At 38.8% G+C, this 18,258-nt stretch overlaps 3 protein-coding genes across 7 annotated transcripts; 2 read left to right on the forward strand and 1 right to left on the reverse strand.

The window, feature by feature from the left end:
• Positions 1-2,774: 2,774 nt before the first annotated feature.
• On the forward strand, positions 2,775-8,909 carry LOC115772064 (protein spaetzle). Of its 5 annotated transcripts, none has more exons than XM_030718010.1 (7): positions 2,775-3,159; positions 5,420-5,605; positions 5,831-5,908; positions 6,364-6,451; positions 7,286-7,643; positions 7,708-7,982; positions 8,564-8,909. In XM_030718010.1, the coding sequence occupies exons 1-6, from the start codon at positions 3,097-3,099 to the stop codon at positions 7,910-7,912; spliced, it is 978 nt and encodes a 325-aa protein (XP_030573870.1). In that variant the 5' UTR covers positions 2,775-3,096; the 3' UTR covers positions 7,913-7,982; positions 8,564-8,909. The 5 variants fall into 5 exon arrangements, with proteins under 5 accessions (XP_030573870.1, XP_030573871.1, XP_030573873.1 ...); XM_030718011.1 differs by having other exon boundaries at positions 7,310-7,643; XM_030718013.1 differs by lacking the exon at positions 5,420-5,605.
• Positions 7,976-8,411, reverse strand: LOC115772065. The gene has a single exon (XM_030718015.1). It carries the CDS (start codon positions 8,224-8,226, stop codon positions 8,098-8,100), a length of 129 nt encoding a protein of 42 aa, XP_030573875.1. The 5' UTR covers positions 8,227-8,411; the 3' UTR covers positions 7,976-8,097.
• Positions 8,910-11,617: 2,708 nt separating the features above from the next.
• On the forward strand, positions 11,618-18,256 carry LOC115771638 (endothelin-converting enzyme 1). The gene is made up of 9 exons (XM_030717438.1): positions 11,618-11,738; positions 14,254-14,386; positions 14,707-14,801; positions 14,872-15,445; positions 15,508-15,790; positions 15,857-16,688; positions 17,340-17,388; positions 17,561-17,759; positions 17,830-18,256. The coding sequence occupies exons 1-9, from the start codon at positions 11,618-11,620 to the stop codon at positions 18,172-18,174; spliced, it is 2,631 nt and encodes an 876-aa protein (XP_030573298.1). The 3' UTR covers positions 18,175-18,256.
• The last annotated feature ends 2 nt before the right edge of the window (positions 18,257-18,258 follow it).

Genomic DNA, 18,258 nt, shown 5'->3' on the forward strand with positions numbered 1-18,258 from the left:
GAAATTTAAAATTTTATAAAATCTCAAATTTTATATCTCAAAGTATACTTATATCAAGTTGAAAGTTAAGTTTTTTTAAATAACATATCTAATAGCAAATTTGCTAATATGTCTGGAAGGGTATTTTTTTGGGCGGCTCTCTGGGGGTTTCTTTTGCCTGCGAATTTATTGCCGAGCCGTACGTAGATGTGCGGTAGCACCTGGGCAGCGGCAGCATTGCGTGTCGTCGAGCTGCTGTCATGGCTGGAATTGCATATGTTGCAATTGCCACACGTCGGCGTCGGCGTCGAAGTCGACGACGACGACTCGCGGTGCGTCCACAATTTTCCAGCTGGCGCTTTAATTGTAGCTCGTTTTATTTAACTTTACGAGTGGCTTGTGTGCTTTTTTCTTTTTATTATTATCAGTTTTTATTTGCATTGAATGCGCAATGCAATTTCATTATTTATCATTTTGTTGTCGAATCGCATAAACCAGCATATATTACGAGCCATGACTATTTCACCATTTTCTCGCTAAGTTTGCCCCGCAATTTCGTTTTCATAATAATTCTCGATTTGCTCTCGCGTCTGTCTGCTGTGACTAATTAATGGGCTCTAATAGTGACATTTCCTAGCTAATTTATAAGTATTAACATTTTTTTTGGCCATTCGCTGGATGACCAGTTAGCCAAATAGTCAAGAGCGTGGCAAGTACTTGAAATTAGTAAAAGGCCTTTTTCGGGTCCATTAATTTAATGGGCTCGAAGCTTTTGTTGCCTTTGATATCTCTGAACTAAAAGGTCAACAGTTTTTCTGTTAACTACTTGGTAATTGGCCACAAATTTTACTTAACTTGTTTCACTTCGCTTCACATTTTCACTAATTCGAAGACACCCAAAAAATATGCAAATCAAAATCGCGCTCCCTAAAAGTATGCACCAATAATTTTATATGACCAAAATTTGCAGACTACGTTTAATTTTTTAATTGAAAAAAGAAACTCTATATAAAGTGTTTATTTATTATTTAAGATCTAAGTAAATATTGTGTTTTTTTATAAATGTCTTATTTTGTAATTTCCTAACACTAAAATATATTGTTTTTTGAACAAAATCTTAAAATTGCTATCAACTTTTTGGAAAAGAAACATATATAGCATGTAAATAATGGAAGTAGCGCATCTTTTTACTTTGTAATATCGTGTTGGCAAAATATAAATTAAAATGGAATAATAAAAATTAATTAAATTAAAATAATTTAAATGAAAATAAAGAAAATTAATGCTATCATCGACCTAACGATTACAGAGAAAATTACAATCATTGGTAATTTTCCGATCTATACACATAAATATTTTCCTTTTCCACATATAAAAAATGTATTACATTTTTGTATTATTTAATATCTATTTATTGGCTTATCTATTCAAAATAAGCGTGCTTCAGCCAGTTTCCACTGATAGCCGATTCTTAGTATTTCAGCTCAAATTAGATTGAATGTTTTTGTGAAATACTTGGAACGCAAGCTTAAGATTATTATTCACTCGTTAAAAAGTCAAGTCCACGTAACAGGCCTCTGCAAGTCGAGAAGTTTATGACTAAATGCATTTTAAATTCTGACTATATTTAACTTTTGAGTGTGCTACGTCAGTGCTACCTTTTTGTTTTTGTTTTTTTTTTCTTTGCCAATATGGCTTTTATTGTACGCCTGCGGCTTAACAATGAGTGTGGATATTCCCAATGAGTAATCGTCTTTCCCAATGGATAGAGAACCCGCTAAGTGGCTTCGAAGATCGTTGGCCAATTGCGCCAGGTGACGCGTGCTGGAAGCGCGCTCTGTAATGTAGGTGAGGTTGTGTGTGTGTGTGTGTGCTTGATAAACTGTTTAGTGTAGCAAACTGCTAAGCCAAAAGCTTCACTTTTCCTTTCAGCTGTAAAACAGCTGTTTGCGTTGCTGTTAAATAAGCTTGGGTTTCTTACGTATGTTAAGTATTTCTTGGTAATTTTCAAGAGCTTACATATTAAGACACAGCTTACATAGTGACGTCACGCTGTAAGCATTTAACATGGATAAAAACAGCTGTAACAGCTGCGATCACTGCCGGCCTGCCGCCAAGCGATCGCTCTCTCTCTCTCGCTCTCTCTCTCTTTCCTACTCAATATGACTTGCGTTAAGCTTTGCTTAAAGCTGCACTTGTACATTGTCTGAGCTTCAACTTGTCGTTCAGTTGCTTTCTTGTCGCGCGCAACGATAAGCGTGTGTGTAGCCAGTTGCTGTGTGCTCTCGCTCTCGCTGTCGCTGTCGCTCTCGCTTGCGCAGTCGTCGTCGCCGCCAAACAGTTAAAGCTCATGTGCAGTTGAAATTAAATATTAATGCTTATTATCAAAGACGCGCGTCTCCCACACGACTTATACTATAAATATTCCGCCGGGGAAAAAACACGCGCGCGGAGACACGGAGACGGCTGCTTAAAAGCGCTTGCATCGCGCCAACTGGGCTTCATTTTAGGCAAGGTCAAGCCTAGAGCAACACCACGGGCTGCGAACCATCTCGAAAGAAAAAATAATAATAATACAAAATCAGAAGCAGCAAATACTAAAGTGAAAAGCAACGCAACTAATTCAAGTGTCGTCGGTAGCTGTTTGCAGGCACTGTGCAAAGGAAACAAAAACAAAGCGGAATAAGCAAAGAGGCGGCTGGAAACATTCATGAACAACAACAACAACAACAACAAAAAAACAGCAACAACTAAAAGCAGCTTCGACACCAACTACAATAATAAATATAAAAAAAAAAGGCAGAAAAAACAGTCAAAACAAAAACAACAACTACAACAGCAGGCAAATAAAGCCCGGCAATCATTTTAGTCGTGCCAGTTTGTTTATTAAATATACTACGTAAAGCGCATAAAAAACACAGACAGTCAAATACACACACACACACACACACACACACACACACACACACACACACACACACTCGCACAGTCTAACAAGCTTGCCTGCAAACGTGTCTCAAAACAGACGACCAGCTACCCTGTAAAAACTTGGCAACTTTTTGTAAATAAATATTAATAAAAAAAAAAAAGAAGAAAATTCCTAGAGCTAATAAGAAAATGCCTCCCATGTGGTGGAAACTGATCAAAATTATGCTGCTGCTCTTCGCGCTCTTCGCCACGGTGAGTTTTCGAATGTTTATAATTTTAATTATTTTATAGCTGGAGCTTGCTTAACTTAAAATAAATATTCAAAATATGAATGTGCATGGTTGTGGCTAACATTTAACATATGTATATGTTATATAAATATATTAATGCATATACATAAATTTATGAAGCTAACTGCATCTGCTGTATATAACGCTCAATCATAATACACATATAGATATATACATATATTATAGGGCATATATCCTGTTTACGTTTCTCTTCTTTTCCCCACCTTAATTTCATACAACTTTCTTACCGTGAACTTGATTAATGCGCATTCGAATGGGTATTGCAATAATAGTTGCCCCGACAGACAGCTCGCACACGACTTTTATAGTTTATTGATTTGTGCAATAACAATGTTTCAACTAGAAACTTAATTACAAATTGTATTCCAATTGGAATTCCAATTGTGTGTGCACAAATTTGAATATACGAATAGCAAACATGTTCAAAATGAGTTTTCCAACAATTTCAATACACTTGCCACACGCTTATCACTGCGCTTGAGGCGATATCAGCCGAAGCAGGGTCAAAGGGCTGACGCCTGGCTGGAGCACATTATCTGTAAGGCAGAAAGAAAGTTCATAAATTGAAAAATCTAATTATAAATAAAAAGATAAATCAATTTGATATGTACTTTTGCTGTGTTCGGCGGTTAATTGCTTGGGAAAAACTAACCAGAAGAAATTTGTGTAATCTAACCAGAATCAATTTATTACCTTTAATTAAGCCTATTTATAGCTCGAGCTGAGTTGGGGGCAGATTTATAAAAAACTTTACGGCAGGCTAAAGCCCAAGTTAAGCAAATTGAAATGTGCGCACAAATTTCAGCGACTTTTGTGAGTTTCCAAAACTTCTGTTTTGACTTTTGTTAGCTATTTTGTTTGTTATATATTTATAGCTTTTTTTTAGGTTTGTTTTTTATTAAGTTGTTGTCTGTTGTTGTTGACACATGCAAGGCAGCTGCCAAATAACAATTATATTAGAGGCTGCCAAAGAGGTAAACAAAAAATACAAGTAAGACGAGTTATTGCCGACGCATAAATACCCTTGCTTAGTCAGGCAAGGTAAGCAAAATCAAATGCAATTAAGACTTTGCAGCTCGCGGCATGCCGAATTAGAAATACACTTGCACTTAGTCATACAAAGTTGTTTCTATAGGAATGAATAAATTCAACTTTTGTTAGGACTTTGTTTATATGTATGTGGAGTGGGGCCAGAGTGCAGCTCGTACACTGAGAAAAATATATATAAAGTTGCGATTTGGTTTAAACTGAATTGAAATTTGAATATATTTGAATTTAATATTTTAAGTGCAATAAATCTAATACAAAGCGTGCTCAAATAAGTATGTGTATATTGAATCAAGTGCAAATAACTAAATATTTAAGATATTGAGATTTTGCGATCGTTTTTGTTTAATTTGAGAACAAACTACTTGCCTTTTTTTCGCAGTGTAATGGCTGTTCTTAGTTAAACTATCATTGAAAGTAAAGGTTTTTACGATAGTTCTTTTGAAGGAATAGCAAGTTATTTTAAGAACCAAAAAGTGATTTTCATACAAAGCGCTCCCATATCTATACAGACATATTATATAGTGAGTTGATCTGATCAACTTCTTTATATATGTTGAATGACCAGTTGGCTTAGAAGCAGACAAGCTGTGGGCTAGCCTCGACTGTTGACAAAGATCAGGAATACATATTCACATTAAGGCTGCATTTCCTGACATCATTAAAATACCCCTTGCATAGGATACATAGGGTATAATATATAAAGCCAAGAATAGAAACTTGTGAGAAATGTGCGTCTGTGCATATAAATGCGAAACAAATAAAATCATTCAGTAGTTCTCCCTTCATGGCACACTTTATATACCACCCATATACTACCTATATACCCAAGTACTAAGTATTCGTATAATCATAATCTATGGTCGCCAGGCACTTACGCATATGTACACATGCTGATTACTCAAGCGCGGATCGGTTGGTGTCATCGGCGAAAAGCAGTTGTTGTGATTGTTGTTGTTGTAATTGCCAAATGATAAAGTGTTTGGGCAACATTTAGCAGTTGCGGCAGTCACCGCTAACTTATTCGCATCTACCTTCCCCTCCCCACCCGCCACCCCTTTCCACTTACCCCTTTCCGCTTTCCACGCTCTACTCGTGTACAGTCGGCAATGTTGATCAATGGCAAACAAAAACCTTCCACATGTATCTTTCAGATAGTTTGTATCAATAGCGAAATGTCGAAGCGACGCAGCGAGGCAGCCGCTGCAGAGGCCAACAGCAGCTCCAATGAGACGATGTCCTTTGTCTCCGACAATCTACTGAACATGATGCGCACCAAGGCGCAGGAGCAGGACCCATCCAAGGAGCAGCAGCCGCAACGGGATCTAGGCGAGGTGGAGGTCTGCCCCGAATTGCTTGTTCTAAATGTTTAAATTAAATTAATTTTGAATGCGTTAAATGTTAAATGTTGCATATATATATGTTGCGTTTGTTTGTTCTTTGGGTTTTCTATTTTCTTTTCTTTCTTCTTCTTCTTCTTCCTCTACTTCTTCTTATGTGCGTGCCCTTGACAATTTGAAAACTAAACGTTTTCCCACTTTCTCGTTTTGACATTTTCACTGCAGCTGCCCGCCGAGGATATTGACGAGCGCGTCCGTTCCATATTCAAAGTGCACGATGGCCATGGTGTGATGCTTTTTAATGTAAGTGTAAGGATGCACCCACATATCATATCGGATTCACACTCCACATTCCGCATTCCACATCAACTCATCAACTCGTCCACTAACCGTGTTTCTGTGTGTTTGTGTGTTGTGTGTGCTTCGTTTTGATTCGGCTTAGCGAAAAAAAAAAAACAATATAATAAAAAATGAAAAGGAAACAAAAACAGAGAAAACTAACGCAAAATTTACACACACAGACGACGGCCACGAACGATGATGCATCCATCATGCCCATATCCGCTGAGCACCAGACAACCGAGTCCTGGCCAACACCCACTCACACTCAAACCCAGTCTCAGTCTTCGTCTCAGCCCAAGCCCAAGCACTATCATCAATATCAAAGCTTGAATCATCAGCAACAGTCGTTCAAAGTGCAACGCTCACCGGATGGCAAGCTGAATCTTGTCTTTAATGAACCCATCGTCTCTTTGCAGAGCACCGCACAGCAGCAGCCACCGCAGCAGCCGCCGAAGCAGCAGCAGCCACAGCAGCCACAGCAGCCGCGTCGCCCCATCTCAGACAGTGAGTAGCCCAAGTTATGTAAAAACATTGCAGTCTGGTGCAACCGACTGCTTAATACTCTGTTCACAATGCAATTGAATTTTAAATCATTCGAAAAAGTCTTTTTGGTTCTTTCGCTGTGAATCTTTAACTGTAATCCCAATGCAATGTCCTTAAAACTGTAACTTAAGGAATGGGAACGTGTTGTTATTGGATGTGACTCTGTAACTTTAAGCAGCATATAATTCCTACATAAAAGGCGAGTGTCATTTTATTAAATGGTTTTAAACATTTCCAAGGTGACTCGAGAACTGTAAGCCGATTGCAGTGTCTCTTAATCAGTGACGTGAGAAACATTTTTAAAGAGAATTACAACGTTCTTAATCAATGGGGCTGACTGTAAAACTGTAACCCGAATGCAGACCTTTTGTGACTAAAGAATGATTTTGAACATCTTTAATGTGAGTCCAAGGCAGACGTTTTGAAGCCGTGGTAGGGAAAGGTCCAATTCCACAATCTGAATACTTTACCTGCATAATAGGATAAACAATTTCAATGTGTATACTTTCGTTCGTACCTAACACTGACTAAGCCAATCTCTTTAAAACTGTTACCTATTTATAGATTGATTTTATTACTTGCATATTTTTAACGAATATATATTTCACGTTGCAACTCTTCAGCAAGACCAAAACAAATATACCCCTTTGCACCTTGCGAACAGAGTATCAAACAATATACTTGCCCCAACGAAAAACATTTCTATACCAATTACATTTGATACAACTTAACAAACTAAATCGATATCATACTCGAATACACGTTCAACTCCCTTGGCGCTTGCATAACGTCCAGTTATCGTGTTTCCCGACTCTTTAGATAAGTATCGACCAGCCCAACCGGCGCCCATCGATACTGGGGATCTACAGTGCGTGGATGGGTTCAATCAGAGTCGCTCCTTTTGCACCAAGGTGAACAACTATCCGGATTTGTCCGGCCTGACGGGCATATTGTCGCGTCGCTTTGCCAATTTCTTCAGCGACGAGCCGCAGCCCACGGACTTCGGACTGCGGATGAACGATGACGAACAGTATTTGTGCAACAGCCATGTGCGGTACTTGTACCCAAAATTGGGCCAGAAATTGGATCAGACCTGGCAGTATATAGTCAACACGGATAAGTTCAAACAGGGCATACTCATCGAGGAGTGCGAGTAAGTGCAAGATTTAATTTAATCTGCTAACAAGCTAACAAAAAACTTGATTTCCCTCTTTCAGTCACGAGGGCGAGAGCTGCCAATTTCTGGACAGCTTTCCCAACAACTATGTGCCCGTCTGCAAGCAGCACTATGTGATACGTCATCTGGCCACCATCAACAATGACAGCAGCGGCCAGCCCGAGGTGGCCAATGAGCCCTTCAAGATACCCTCCTGCTGCAAGTGCGTCATAAAGAGCAAATTCTCGGTAGAGAGCAAACCCTGAGACTAAGCAAAAACCAATCTGAATGTTGATTTTAGGATGTCGAGCCAATCTCTGCACATGTGATTTTGATGTAAGCAATATATTTAAGCGATTTGCTTTAAATGCTCATAATGTAACGGCACACGAAATTTGGACTGGCTATATATATATACACAAATTTTTACACATATATAGCTTCATTAACTTCACTTAATCAGCTTCCGAAGCGTCCAGCCCATGGCATAGAATCCAACCAGCTTGATGGCCATACGCTTGCCCTCCACGTTGCTCAGCTGCTTAAATCTCTGGCTCAGGTTTCCAAACATACCATCCATTATCAGTCACTCTTAAAAACAAATATCCCTCTCGATCAAAAAACAAAAGGAGCAAAAACTTATATAAACAAAATTTAACACAAGCGAACGTAAAAAGTTTTCGATTTTCGTAGATTTTCTTTCCTGATACTTCCGAAATATTTATTTGTTTGTTGTAACTTATAAGGCATATCTATAAAGACTAGAAGTGTGTGTGTGTGGTTTTTTTTTTGAAAAACGACGTTGACTGAGAATTACACAAAGCTAACTAGATCAAGCACAATGAATAGTTCGAATTGTTACAATATTTTGTTATTTTATTAATATAAATTGTATAATTTCTTGTTTTCATTTGCAGCAACAAGTTTCACCCACCACAGAATGGCAGGCCAAACTGTCTAGGGTCTTATTGTTTTTATAATCCGTAGACTAGTTGTTTTATATGCACATAAAACGTATCTTAAAATAAGTATAAATAATCAGTACTATACCTAATGCCTAATAATAATTGCAAAAACTCATTGATTAGCCATAAATTTATTATAAGGTTTAGTATTTACAAAATATTACTTATTGACGCTGCGCTTATGCTGAAAACAAATTCATGTCGTACTTTTCCACTCTGCTTAATTTCCATGTAAAGTCTAGAATAAATGCATGTAATTAGTCTTAGTTATAAACAAAAAAAAAAACAGAAAAAATAAATCTAAATAAAGTACAAACTTTAAAAGCTATGTTGAAATATCAAATATCACGCGCAAAAAAAAGTATGTCAAAGAATTGCAATCGACTATAAGATACTCTGTCTATGGTGTGAAATGCGTCGAATAGATTCTCTCTGATTATTGTACTGCTGACTCTAAAACTGTAAACTTAAAGCAGTGACTCTTAAACTGCGGCTCGACAATTTTTGGTTAAATAATTTGTGGAATATGCTTAGCTTGTTCAGATAACCTGCTAAATTTAGAAAAATAGTCAGATTACCTGCTAAAGTTCTTGAATGCCTGTATTATTTTAATGGTAACTCTAAAACTGCAACTGCAAGACAATCAATTTCAAACTGTGATTAGGAAATGTCGAATAACATCTATCTGACAATCTGGCTAAGAGAAATTTCATATAACTCTTTCTTACCAATTTTCATTTCTTAAACATGTTCAATGCAGGGTATCAAAGTAACTCTCAAACTGTAACTCTAAAGCAGTCACACTCAAACTGTGCGCTTTGGTTCGATTGGATATAAATGAAACTAGCTCCAAAATTGTGGCTGATATAGATATTTGCCTTTGGTCAGCCCCCTAGTGGACGTAAGCGATATACCCTTTCGCAATGCTCGAACAGAGTATAACATGTGATATTCTAAAATATGTGTGTGCATTTGTCTCGTCAGTGGGCAATAGTAAAGTTCTTTGAACTCCATTGTTACCCAACTTGAACACGATGTCAAAGTAAATAGCTGAAACATTTTTCTTTTGGCCAACTAGCCACATGGCCAACAGTATGCAGCATGTAAACATGCATTTGCTTATTAATAATAATTCTGAGCGCACGCTGTGTAAACTAATTACAGCTGATGTGTGTAAATACACACCCACACAGACACACATACACACACGCACACAAATACATTAGTTATTTGCTGGCACACGGGGCGTATGCGCGTTGTGTCTGTTGCCTGCATTTTTGGTTTGTTAGCTGTTGCCCCTGGTGCGCGGCAAATCGATAATATTTATCGATTCTAGGCGCACTATATCCTAGTAAGTATGTCAAAGTTAGGTCGAACAATGCGAATGACTTGGCCAAATGTGTGTGAGAACAACAAATATATATATTTATATGTATTTAAGTAGGCATTTAATAACAATTATTTTGTCTTACAACAGACATTGGGGTATTGCACGACCATCAATCATATATATATCTTTATATATACATATATATATATATATATATCCATATTTATCAATTATATGTGGTTGCCTCCAACCGGGCTCCAATTCTAATGGACTTTTTTTCCCCCGATTACGACACTTACCCTGCCAATCAGTTGGGTTGGGCAATTTTTTTTTTTGATTTGTTCCCCAGACCTAGCAGCCATAAAGTATAGGAAAAATACTGCTACGTATGCTAACGAAGATGAAATACTCTTGCTAAATTATTGCATATTATGTATACGATTTATATGGAACCTTTCAAATTTGTATACATATATACTCAAGCGAGCTTGACATATCTATATAAATATATAAAAGAGCTTGTCCTGGCCAACTAGCTGATTGATGATAAGCCCACAGCTTCAACCGTAAGTACAAAGACGCTAAATTTTGAACTGAAGCTTTATCCTATCCCAAAAGTGAGCACTTTGAAGAAGGTTTTAAATATTTGGGAACAACGATGGTCAAAGTAGTGTGTAAAAAATATGAACAAAATCGGGGCATATAAGCTCAAATCTAGCAACAATGTGCAAGTTTTATATAGATGTTTAGAACAGGGGCTTGGTTATAGAGCATATAGTTAATATATCAGTAAGCGTGATATGACGTTTACGTTTACGGCTTTTTTATATATATAATATATCTGTAATGAAAAATATATACGAATATAAAAAGCCAACAAATACTACTTGCCAAAAGAAAATGTACACAAATAATTTGTATTGCCTGTCAACTTCGATGTGGACCACAGATACTCTGCTTGGCTACACCAATGGTATGAGGAAGTAGACATGCCCCACATGTCCTGCGAGTGTATTATAATGTGCTGGACAGTCAGACAATCGCATTGTTGTTGTTGTCATTTGTTGTTGTTGCTGCTGCTGGCGAGTGCTGGCTTGTAATTGCCGCAGCACATTTGCATGGCAAAAGGAGTTAATGGTGGTTGCCTGATTTGTTGCTGTTGTTGTGCATTGTTTGTTTGTTGCTGTCGCTGGGTCGCGCGGCCTTATAAAAACCTTCTGTTGGCCTCAACACGGCTTCAATACGCCGGCAGTCGGTAGTTCAGTCGTGTACGGTGCAAGTGGCCGTGCTGGTTGGGTCTTCATATTTATTATACGATATTTCCTATGAGTTTTACAGTGGCTGCTGCTCTGGTTCGCTATATGCACAATTATGCAACTGACTGCATAGGTCAAAGGCTAAAGAGAAGTTTCGGAATTCGTGTGTCGACGCCTTAATCTGCGCCAGCAAAACGCTTGCACCTCTTCATTTATATGCGCAACATGTGGTGTGCGCCTCTATGTGAACCACATTCAGCGACTGCCAACGCATATTAATGAAGCACATCACAATTTATACGAGCGTTCATTAAAAAAAAAAAATAATAACAAATAACTAAAAAAATCCCACGGGGAAAATGAATAAACGATTTAAGATCAACTAAGTTGCGGTTTCGCAGCAACGGCGACAATTCCAATATGGATGCTGCCCCACCTAGCACACGTAATCGCATCTGGACAACTTCCAGCGCCAACAATGGCTACTTCGATGAGAATCTGCAGCAACAGCCGCTGCCGCTGCAGCGTCTACAAACGCCGGGTGAGTCATATTGCTGTCAATCCGCAATTAAAGTACCTAAATTGATGTGTAAAATAGGCAGCCGAACAACTCGAATTGATTTATAACAATAATAGTGGGCATTATCCGGCTTTGCATGGGTTAAATTTTGTTTTACAAACTTTCAACATATTATTCCATCCACTCCCAAATCGTGAAATATACTACTCCACCCAAGCTCTCAGTTCTCAAATGAATTTCCATAAATATCTTTAGAAATGATTTTGATTTCAATCGAAGAGATTTCACAAATTTTCCACACTGATGGAAGCTTGTAATGCCTTAGGTAAATAAAGAATGGGCTATGCTTGTGTTGGTCATCAATCAGTCATTTGGTCAGTCCTCAAAGTTTTATATATATATATCAATAAAGTAAAGTACTTCTCAATGAGGAATGTACATATGTACACCCTATCCATAGCAATTTAGAACTTTCGAGTTACAAGCGGTGCATTGATTCATTAGGCAACCACAATGGAATGCAAATAGCTTGACTTTAAATATGTATAGATTAACCTCAAGTAAGCGACTGACCGTGCGCAATAATTATTCACTTGATGACGAATAAGAATAATATCATAATATTTAACACTTAAACCTTGCTTTTATTAATTTACTCTCTGATGGGGAATACAAAAATAAATCTTTACCAAACAATGAAAAATTAACTATCGACCTTTTTCTGACCTTTCTCTGGTTCTTTTACTGCATTCGGCAACATTGTGTTAGCATTAGATTTTTCTACTTCTTGATCCGTTTCGGATGCATATGTTGATTTTTCTGAGTCTATATCCATAAGCTCTTCGCTCATTTCTTCAGTTTGCTTTTGCTGCTTTTTTGATTTCTCCAAGAGCTTCGCCTTTTTATATTTGGAAACACAATTTAGCAAATACACAGCTAGAGCTATAGTCAGAAAGCCGGCCCATAGCTCCATGACAAATTCCAAGGGTTGAAAAAAATTTGTGTTTAGCTTTTCAGCACGATGCATATAGTCGGTTATACCAGATACGTCCTCAGCCATGGCGTATATATTAACTTCCAGGTTGAAAGTTTCAAAGCCAAATAAAGTTAAAATTTTGGACATTGTTAAGAAATGTAATTTTTCTCGAAACTCTCTAATGCTATCAAATTTGTTTCCTTTTGTGACAAAAAAATCTAATATATATTGTTAAATTATGTTTATAATTATTATGCTATTCATATTATTAGTAATATTATTATTATTATTTTTTTATTATCATTATTATTATTATTTTTATTATTATTATTATTATTATTATTATTATTATTATTATTATTATTATTATTATTATTATTATTATTATTATTATTATTATTATTATTATTTGTAATATTGATGTGTATTGTTTAGCAACCACTTTAACCCTTAGATCCTTCATTGGTTTTCATTACTAAAATCATTATTGTAATTGTGATATGTATCGTCATTTGGCTGCGCATGATTTTTGGACAGATTTGGTGAGTCCAAATTAGATAAAAAATGGCAAGATATTTTTTTTTTCCAAAAATGGTGTTTTGACATTTTTGGGGTTAAGGTTAGGTGAAATAATGGACTAAATCATCGATATATCCACATTCATTGATGAGACTTTATTTTGATGTTTTTAATTAAACAATTAAGTAGATCAACTTATACGGAATATCACAGATCTTTACTCTACATGCTTAAATGAGCTTGTCATGGGTAACTGACTGTCTGTGATCAAGCGAAAGGGCGCTGGTTCAAATCCATTAAAGTTTTACATATCTATATGTGTGCATTATATTTGTTATTATACAGACAGAAAGAAGTTAGATTAACATATTGAGAAATGGAAATGAAAATGCGGGAAATAATCTTGATACCTATTACATTTTCAACATTATTCATTTGATCCGAACGATGCCGGATAATTTCTTTTAGAGAGTTAAAAATTGATTTTACAATTTCGTTTTGTATACAGGATACTTAAAACTCCTCAATTATCACGAGAAATGAATTTTTTTATCTATATATAGTACATAGATATAAAATGCACGTTTGGGGAATAAACATATCAGCTTCAAAATTAGCTTAATGTCGCTGGACACGCAAAACTCTTGCAGTGCATTGAACCAATGGATAATGCATTTTGCAGCTGAATGTGACAGGTTAATGCAACATGCCACACGTGTCCGAATTGCAAATAGCCAACCACCCACTCGTCCATAGCCCGGGCTGGAAAAGGATTGTTGCACTCCTGCCTAATGACGTGAACAGCCAGCAAATGGATCAAGATTGGACAGCAATATATGTGGGGATAAAGAGCAGGGGAAATGGGCAAATGGCAGACATCTAAACAGACAACAGCGAGCTAATTAGTTTAAAGTAAGGGGTACTACGTATTAATATTGTCGTGCGATTTTTGAATACGTCAAACCTATAATACCCTATGATCATATAATAAATTGCAGTGTATTAATATAACTAACTCCATGTAATGCATGTCCATTACAGCTAATCGGAATCTATTGTCCGGCCAACTGGCACCAGTTCGTGCTTTTAGCGAAAATGGACAGGCGGGCAGTGCCCAAAGCAAACAGCTGCCCTACGAGACCATTAACTCCAATCTGATTGGCGTCCAATCCAAGTAAGTAATCAAGAGTTCTTATGAGTTCTTACTAAGGGATTCATTAGAAGGACTCCTTACTAAAGACTTCTTCTTAAGAGGTTCATTTTATAAAGTTCTTACTAGGGATCTCTTAACAACGCATTATTTTTACTATCAACTTTTTTCAAAGGAATTCTCTTTAATGATATCTTATTTATGATCTCTTACAAAGGATCCCTCAGTGAGGAATTTATTTTAGTTCTTATATGCAGTTCTCTTAAAAAGAAGTTCTTGTTACAAAGGAGCTAAGTATTACTAAGGAATTCTGACGAAGGAATTTTGATTTTTTGTCCTCACAGATTTCGTCGCAGCTATTATCACAAGGTCGTGCTGGGCATTTTGGCAGCCCTGGTAGTCATTCTGCTGATAACAATCATAGTCATAAGCATAACGTGTGAGTATCTGGACAATATTTAGAGCTCCCTCAGATCGCTAACTCTTTAATCGGCTGCTTTTTGGTTCAGTTAAGAAATCTAGTCATATATGCCGTAGTAAGGAGTGCATCCGCACAGCGGCCAGCCTCATTTATGCCATGGACGAACAGACTGATCCTTGCGAGGACTTTTACAAATTCACCTGCGGCCGCTGGGCCAACGAACATCCACGTCCCGATTCGGCCACCTCGAATGATTGGTTCCGGGAGCGACAGGCGCATGTAATGCGTGTGGTTCGTTCTTTTCTACAGTCGAATATTAGTAGTGAGGAGCCTGCTGCCGTGGGCATGGCAAAGACCATGTACAAGGGCTGCATGGACACGGATCTGCTTGATGAGAGGGACTTGGAGCCGCTTGTGAACTATTTGCAAAAGTTCAAGCTGCCGGTGTTGCCCTCGGCCTTGAATCTGACCCTGAGCAGCGGCTCAAAGTATAACACGGTGATGGGCAACTTTAGCTACAATTGGCTGGACTCGGTGGTGACTATCAAGCGGCATCTAAGCCTGGATTTAATTGTGGGCTTCGATGTGTTTCCCGATCCCTTAAATCGTACGCTAAATCGTATTGCGCTCGGCACGCCCGAAACCGAATCCGCATTTCCTTTGTGAGTAGCAAGGATTAATGTCTTTAATTACCAGCTACAATTGAGCCTTCATTTTCGGTTAGCAACAATGATGACTCCCATAAGATGCTGCGTAAAATCCACAGGAAAACCATCTACATGGACAACCTGGACGAAACTGATGACAGCGATGATAATCACGAAACGGACGAGGAGGAGGCTAGCAAACAGACAGGTTCCGGCATGTCCGCATATGTAGCGTATGTGCGGAAGATCGTTGAGAAATATTTGCTCTACGTGGATCCGGATGTCAACCAGGATGAGGCCACAGTGGGCATAACCGAGCTGGTGAAGCAGGCTGTCAAAGTGGCACGCAAGATTCATTCGGTGTGTTTGGTTCATGTCTAAGCCTAACACTGTTCAGTTAATTGCTTTAGTTTTTGTTGCTTGCAGCTGAAGGAGGAGGCTGAGAACACGACAAAGCCTTCGAAGAATCCTGTGGAGGATATTGTTTACATTTCACTGCTGGAGCTGCAGAATCAGACGGATAAGAACATTGCGCCGCAAACGATGCCCATTTGGTTGCGCTATATGCAGCTCATACTCGAGGATACAAAACATGCGTCCACAACGGATGCAATCAAGAATACGACCATTATAACCAGCCATGCGGATATATATTATCTGCAGAACATTGTAGAATATCTGAACGAGATGCCCGCCATGTACATTGAATCCTATTTGTGGCTTAGCGCCTTGGAGGAGCTGGTGCTGCACACGACCAGCGACATGCGACTGCTTCATGCGGAATATATGCGTCTAATCATTGGCACCGAGGGCAGCACACCGCGTTCCCTGTACTGTGCCCACGGCGTAAATGCCCTGTTCGGCATGGCCGTAAGCTATGTGCTGGCTGATGAGCGTTTTACCAGGGAGACCCTGCCACGTGTGGAGCGCATGCTGAGCGATATACGACGCTCGTTTGATCGACTGGTGCGTGCCACTACATGGATGGACGCGGCCACCAAGCGACGGACAATGCAAAAGTCGGCCGAAATGAAGAGCTTCATTGGCTACCCCCCGTGGCTGACAAATGCGACAGCCCTCAATAACCACTATGCGGGCGTTAAGGTCAATGCGAGCACTCATCTGGAGAATCTAATGGGCTTTGTGCACTGGCAAATGCTGGCCAAAATCAATGATATGGACAAACCGGAGCCCATAGGCTGGGCCACGGCGCCATCCAATGTGAATGCTTTCCATACGTTTCAATCGAATGCCATAAGTAAGTCGAAGGCATTCGTGTGTTCATTATAATCGTTTTATTTGTATACCCTGTACACAATGCAATTGGGTGAGGGTATAACGGTTTTGTGAAAATTTGTGTAACCGAACGCATGGATATAATTATGTATTCTTGATTCCGTCTATGGATCTAACCATACCTGTCCGGCTCAGAGAGTTCAAATTTCGGGTATAGGAACAGTACATACTCTCTCGGTTGCACACCGATTGTCGGACCCATACACATACCAAGTTAAGTTCCGATATTTAGTGACACCTTCAGCTTATCTAGAATCGATAGGCCTATATTTATACCTCTGATAGGATTATAAGACCTAGGAGATAACAAATTTGATATTTAGACTCTCGACTTCAATAGACTCATTAAATATACTCCACGGCTTATATACCTTTCTCTTGATCGATAACACCACTTCCAAAAAGTCAACAACAATCGATATTCACTTTTTTTCGACCTCAGCTTATGCTTATGCTTTGGTAGTATGTATATTCACATATTTGCATGATATATAGCATGATAAAGAAATTATGCCAAACATATTTTTAATTAATTCGGCAGTGTCTACAGGGTATCTACCAGTCGGTCATTATTACTCTTTTTCATAATCTCTTTATTGTTTTTTTCTTGTAGCTGTGCCCATTGCTATTCTGCAGTATCCGTTCTATGGCCTAGGACTCGAGTGAGTTACTACAGCTCCGTCAAAAGAAAAAAAAAAACAAAACAAGCACATAGCACCGAGACACTTTTGTCATCACTCCGCACCTTGCACTCCACACTATGCACTCAATCTCGGCGCTTTAAGCCCTTAAGACAGCAACTCAATTACATTTGTTCGAACGCATCTTTATTAGAGCCCTGAATTACGGCTCGATTGGTACGATATTGGGACATGAGCTGACGCATGGGTTCGATGACAGCGGGCGGCGATTCGACAAAGAGGGCAACATGGTCGAATGGTGGTCCAACCAGACAATCAACGAGTACGTTAATCGGACTGATTGCTTCGTGGAACAGTACAGTCGCTACTATTTGTCGGATATTGGCGAATACGTAAGCATGGCAACGAAGGAGAGAACTGCAGGATAAGCCCAATAAATATTTCTGTTCGGCCTGCTTGCAGATTGATGGCGACCTGACGCTGGGCGAGAATATAGCAGACAATGGCGGCATGCGGGAGGCCTATCTAGCGTATCGCCTTTATGTGAAGGAGGTGGGTCGCGAGCGCCTTAAGCTGCCCGGTCTGGAGCATTACACGCACGAGCAGCTCTTTTTCATCTCGTTCGGCAATCTCTGGTGTGAGACATACACGCCCGCTGCATCGCGATATGCACTGGAGGATTCGCACTGTCCGGGCCAGATACGGCTGAAAGGTGTTCTTTCCAATTCAGAGGAATTTGCGCGCACCTTCAAGTGTGCCCGGGGCACAGCCATGAATCCGGAGCAGACCAAGTGCCGCGTATGGTGATGATGAAACCAAGTCAAGTGATTTTTCTACGTACATTTTGATTTGTATTAATTAGTCTAGAAATTGATGAAGCATACCTTTAAA

The sequence above is a fragment of the Drosophila novamexicana genome, unplaced genomic scaffold (genome assembly GCF_003285875.2).
Source record: "Drosophila novamexicana strain 15010-1031.04,08,12 unplaced genomic scaffold, DnovRS2.1 tig00000108-arrow-pilon, whole genome shotgun sequence".
Taxonomy (NCBI): domain Eukaryota; kingdom Metazoa; phylum Arthropoda; class Insecta; order Diptera; family Drosophilidae; genus Drosophila; species Drosophila novamexicana.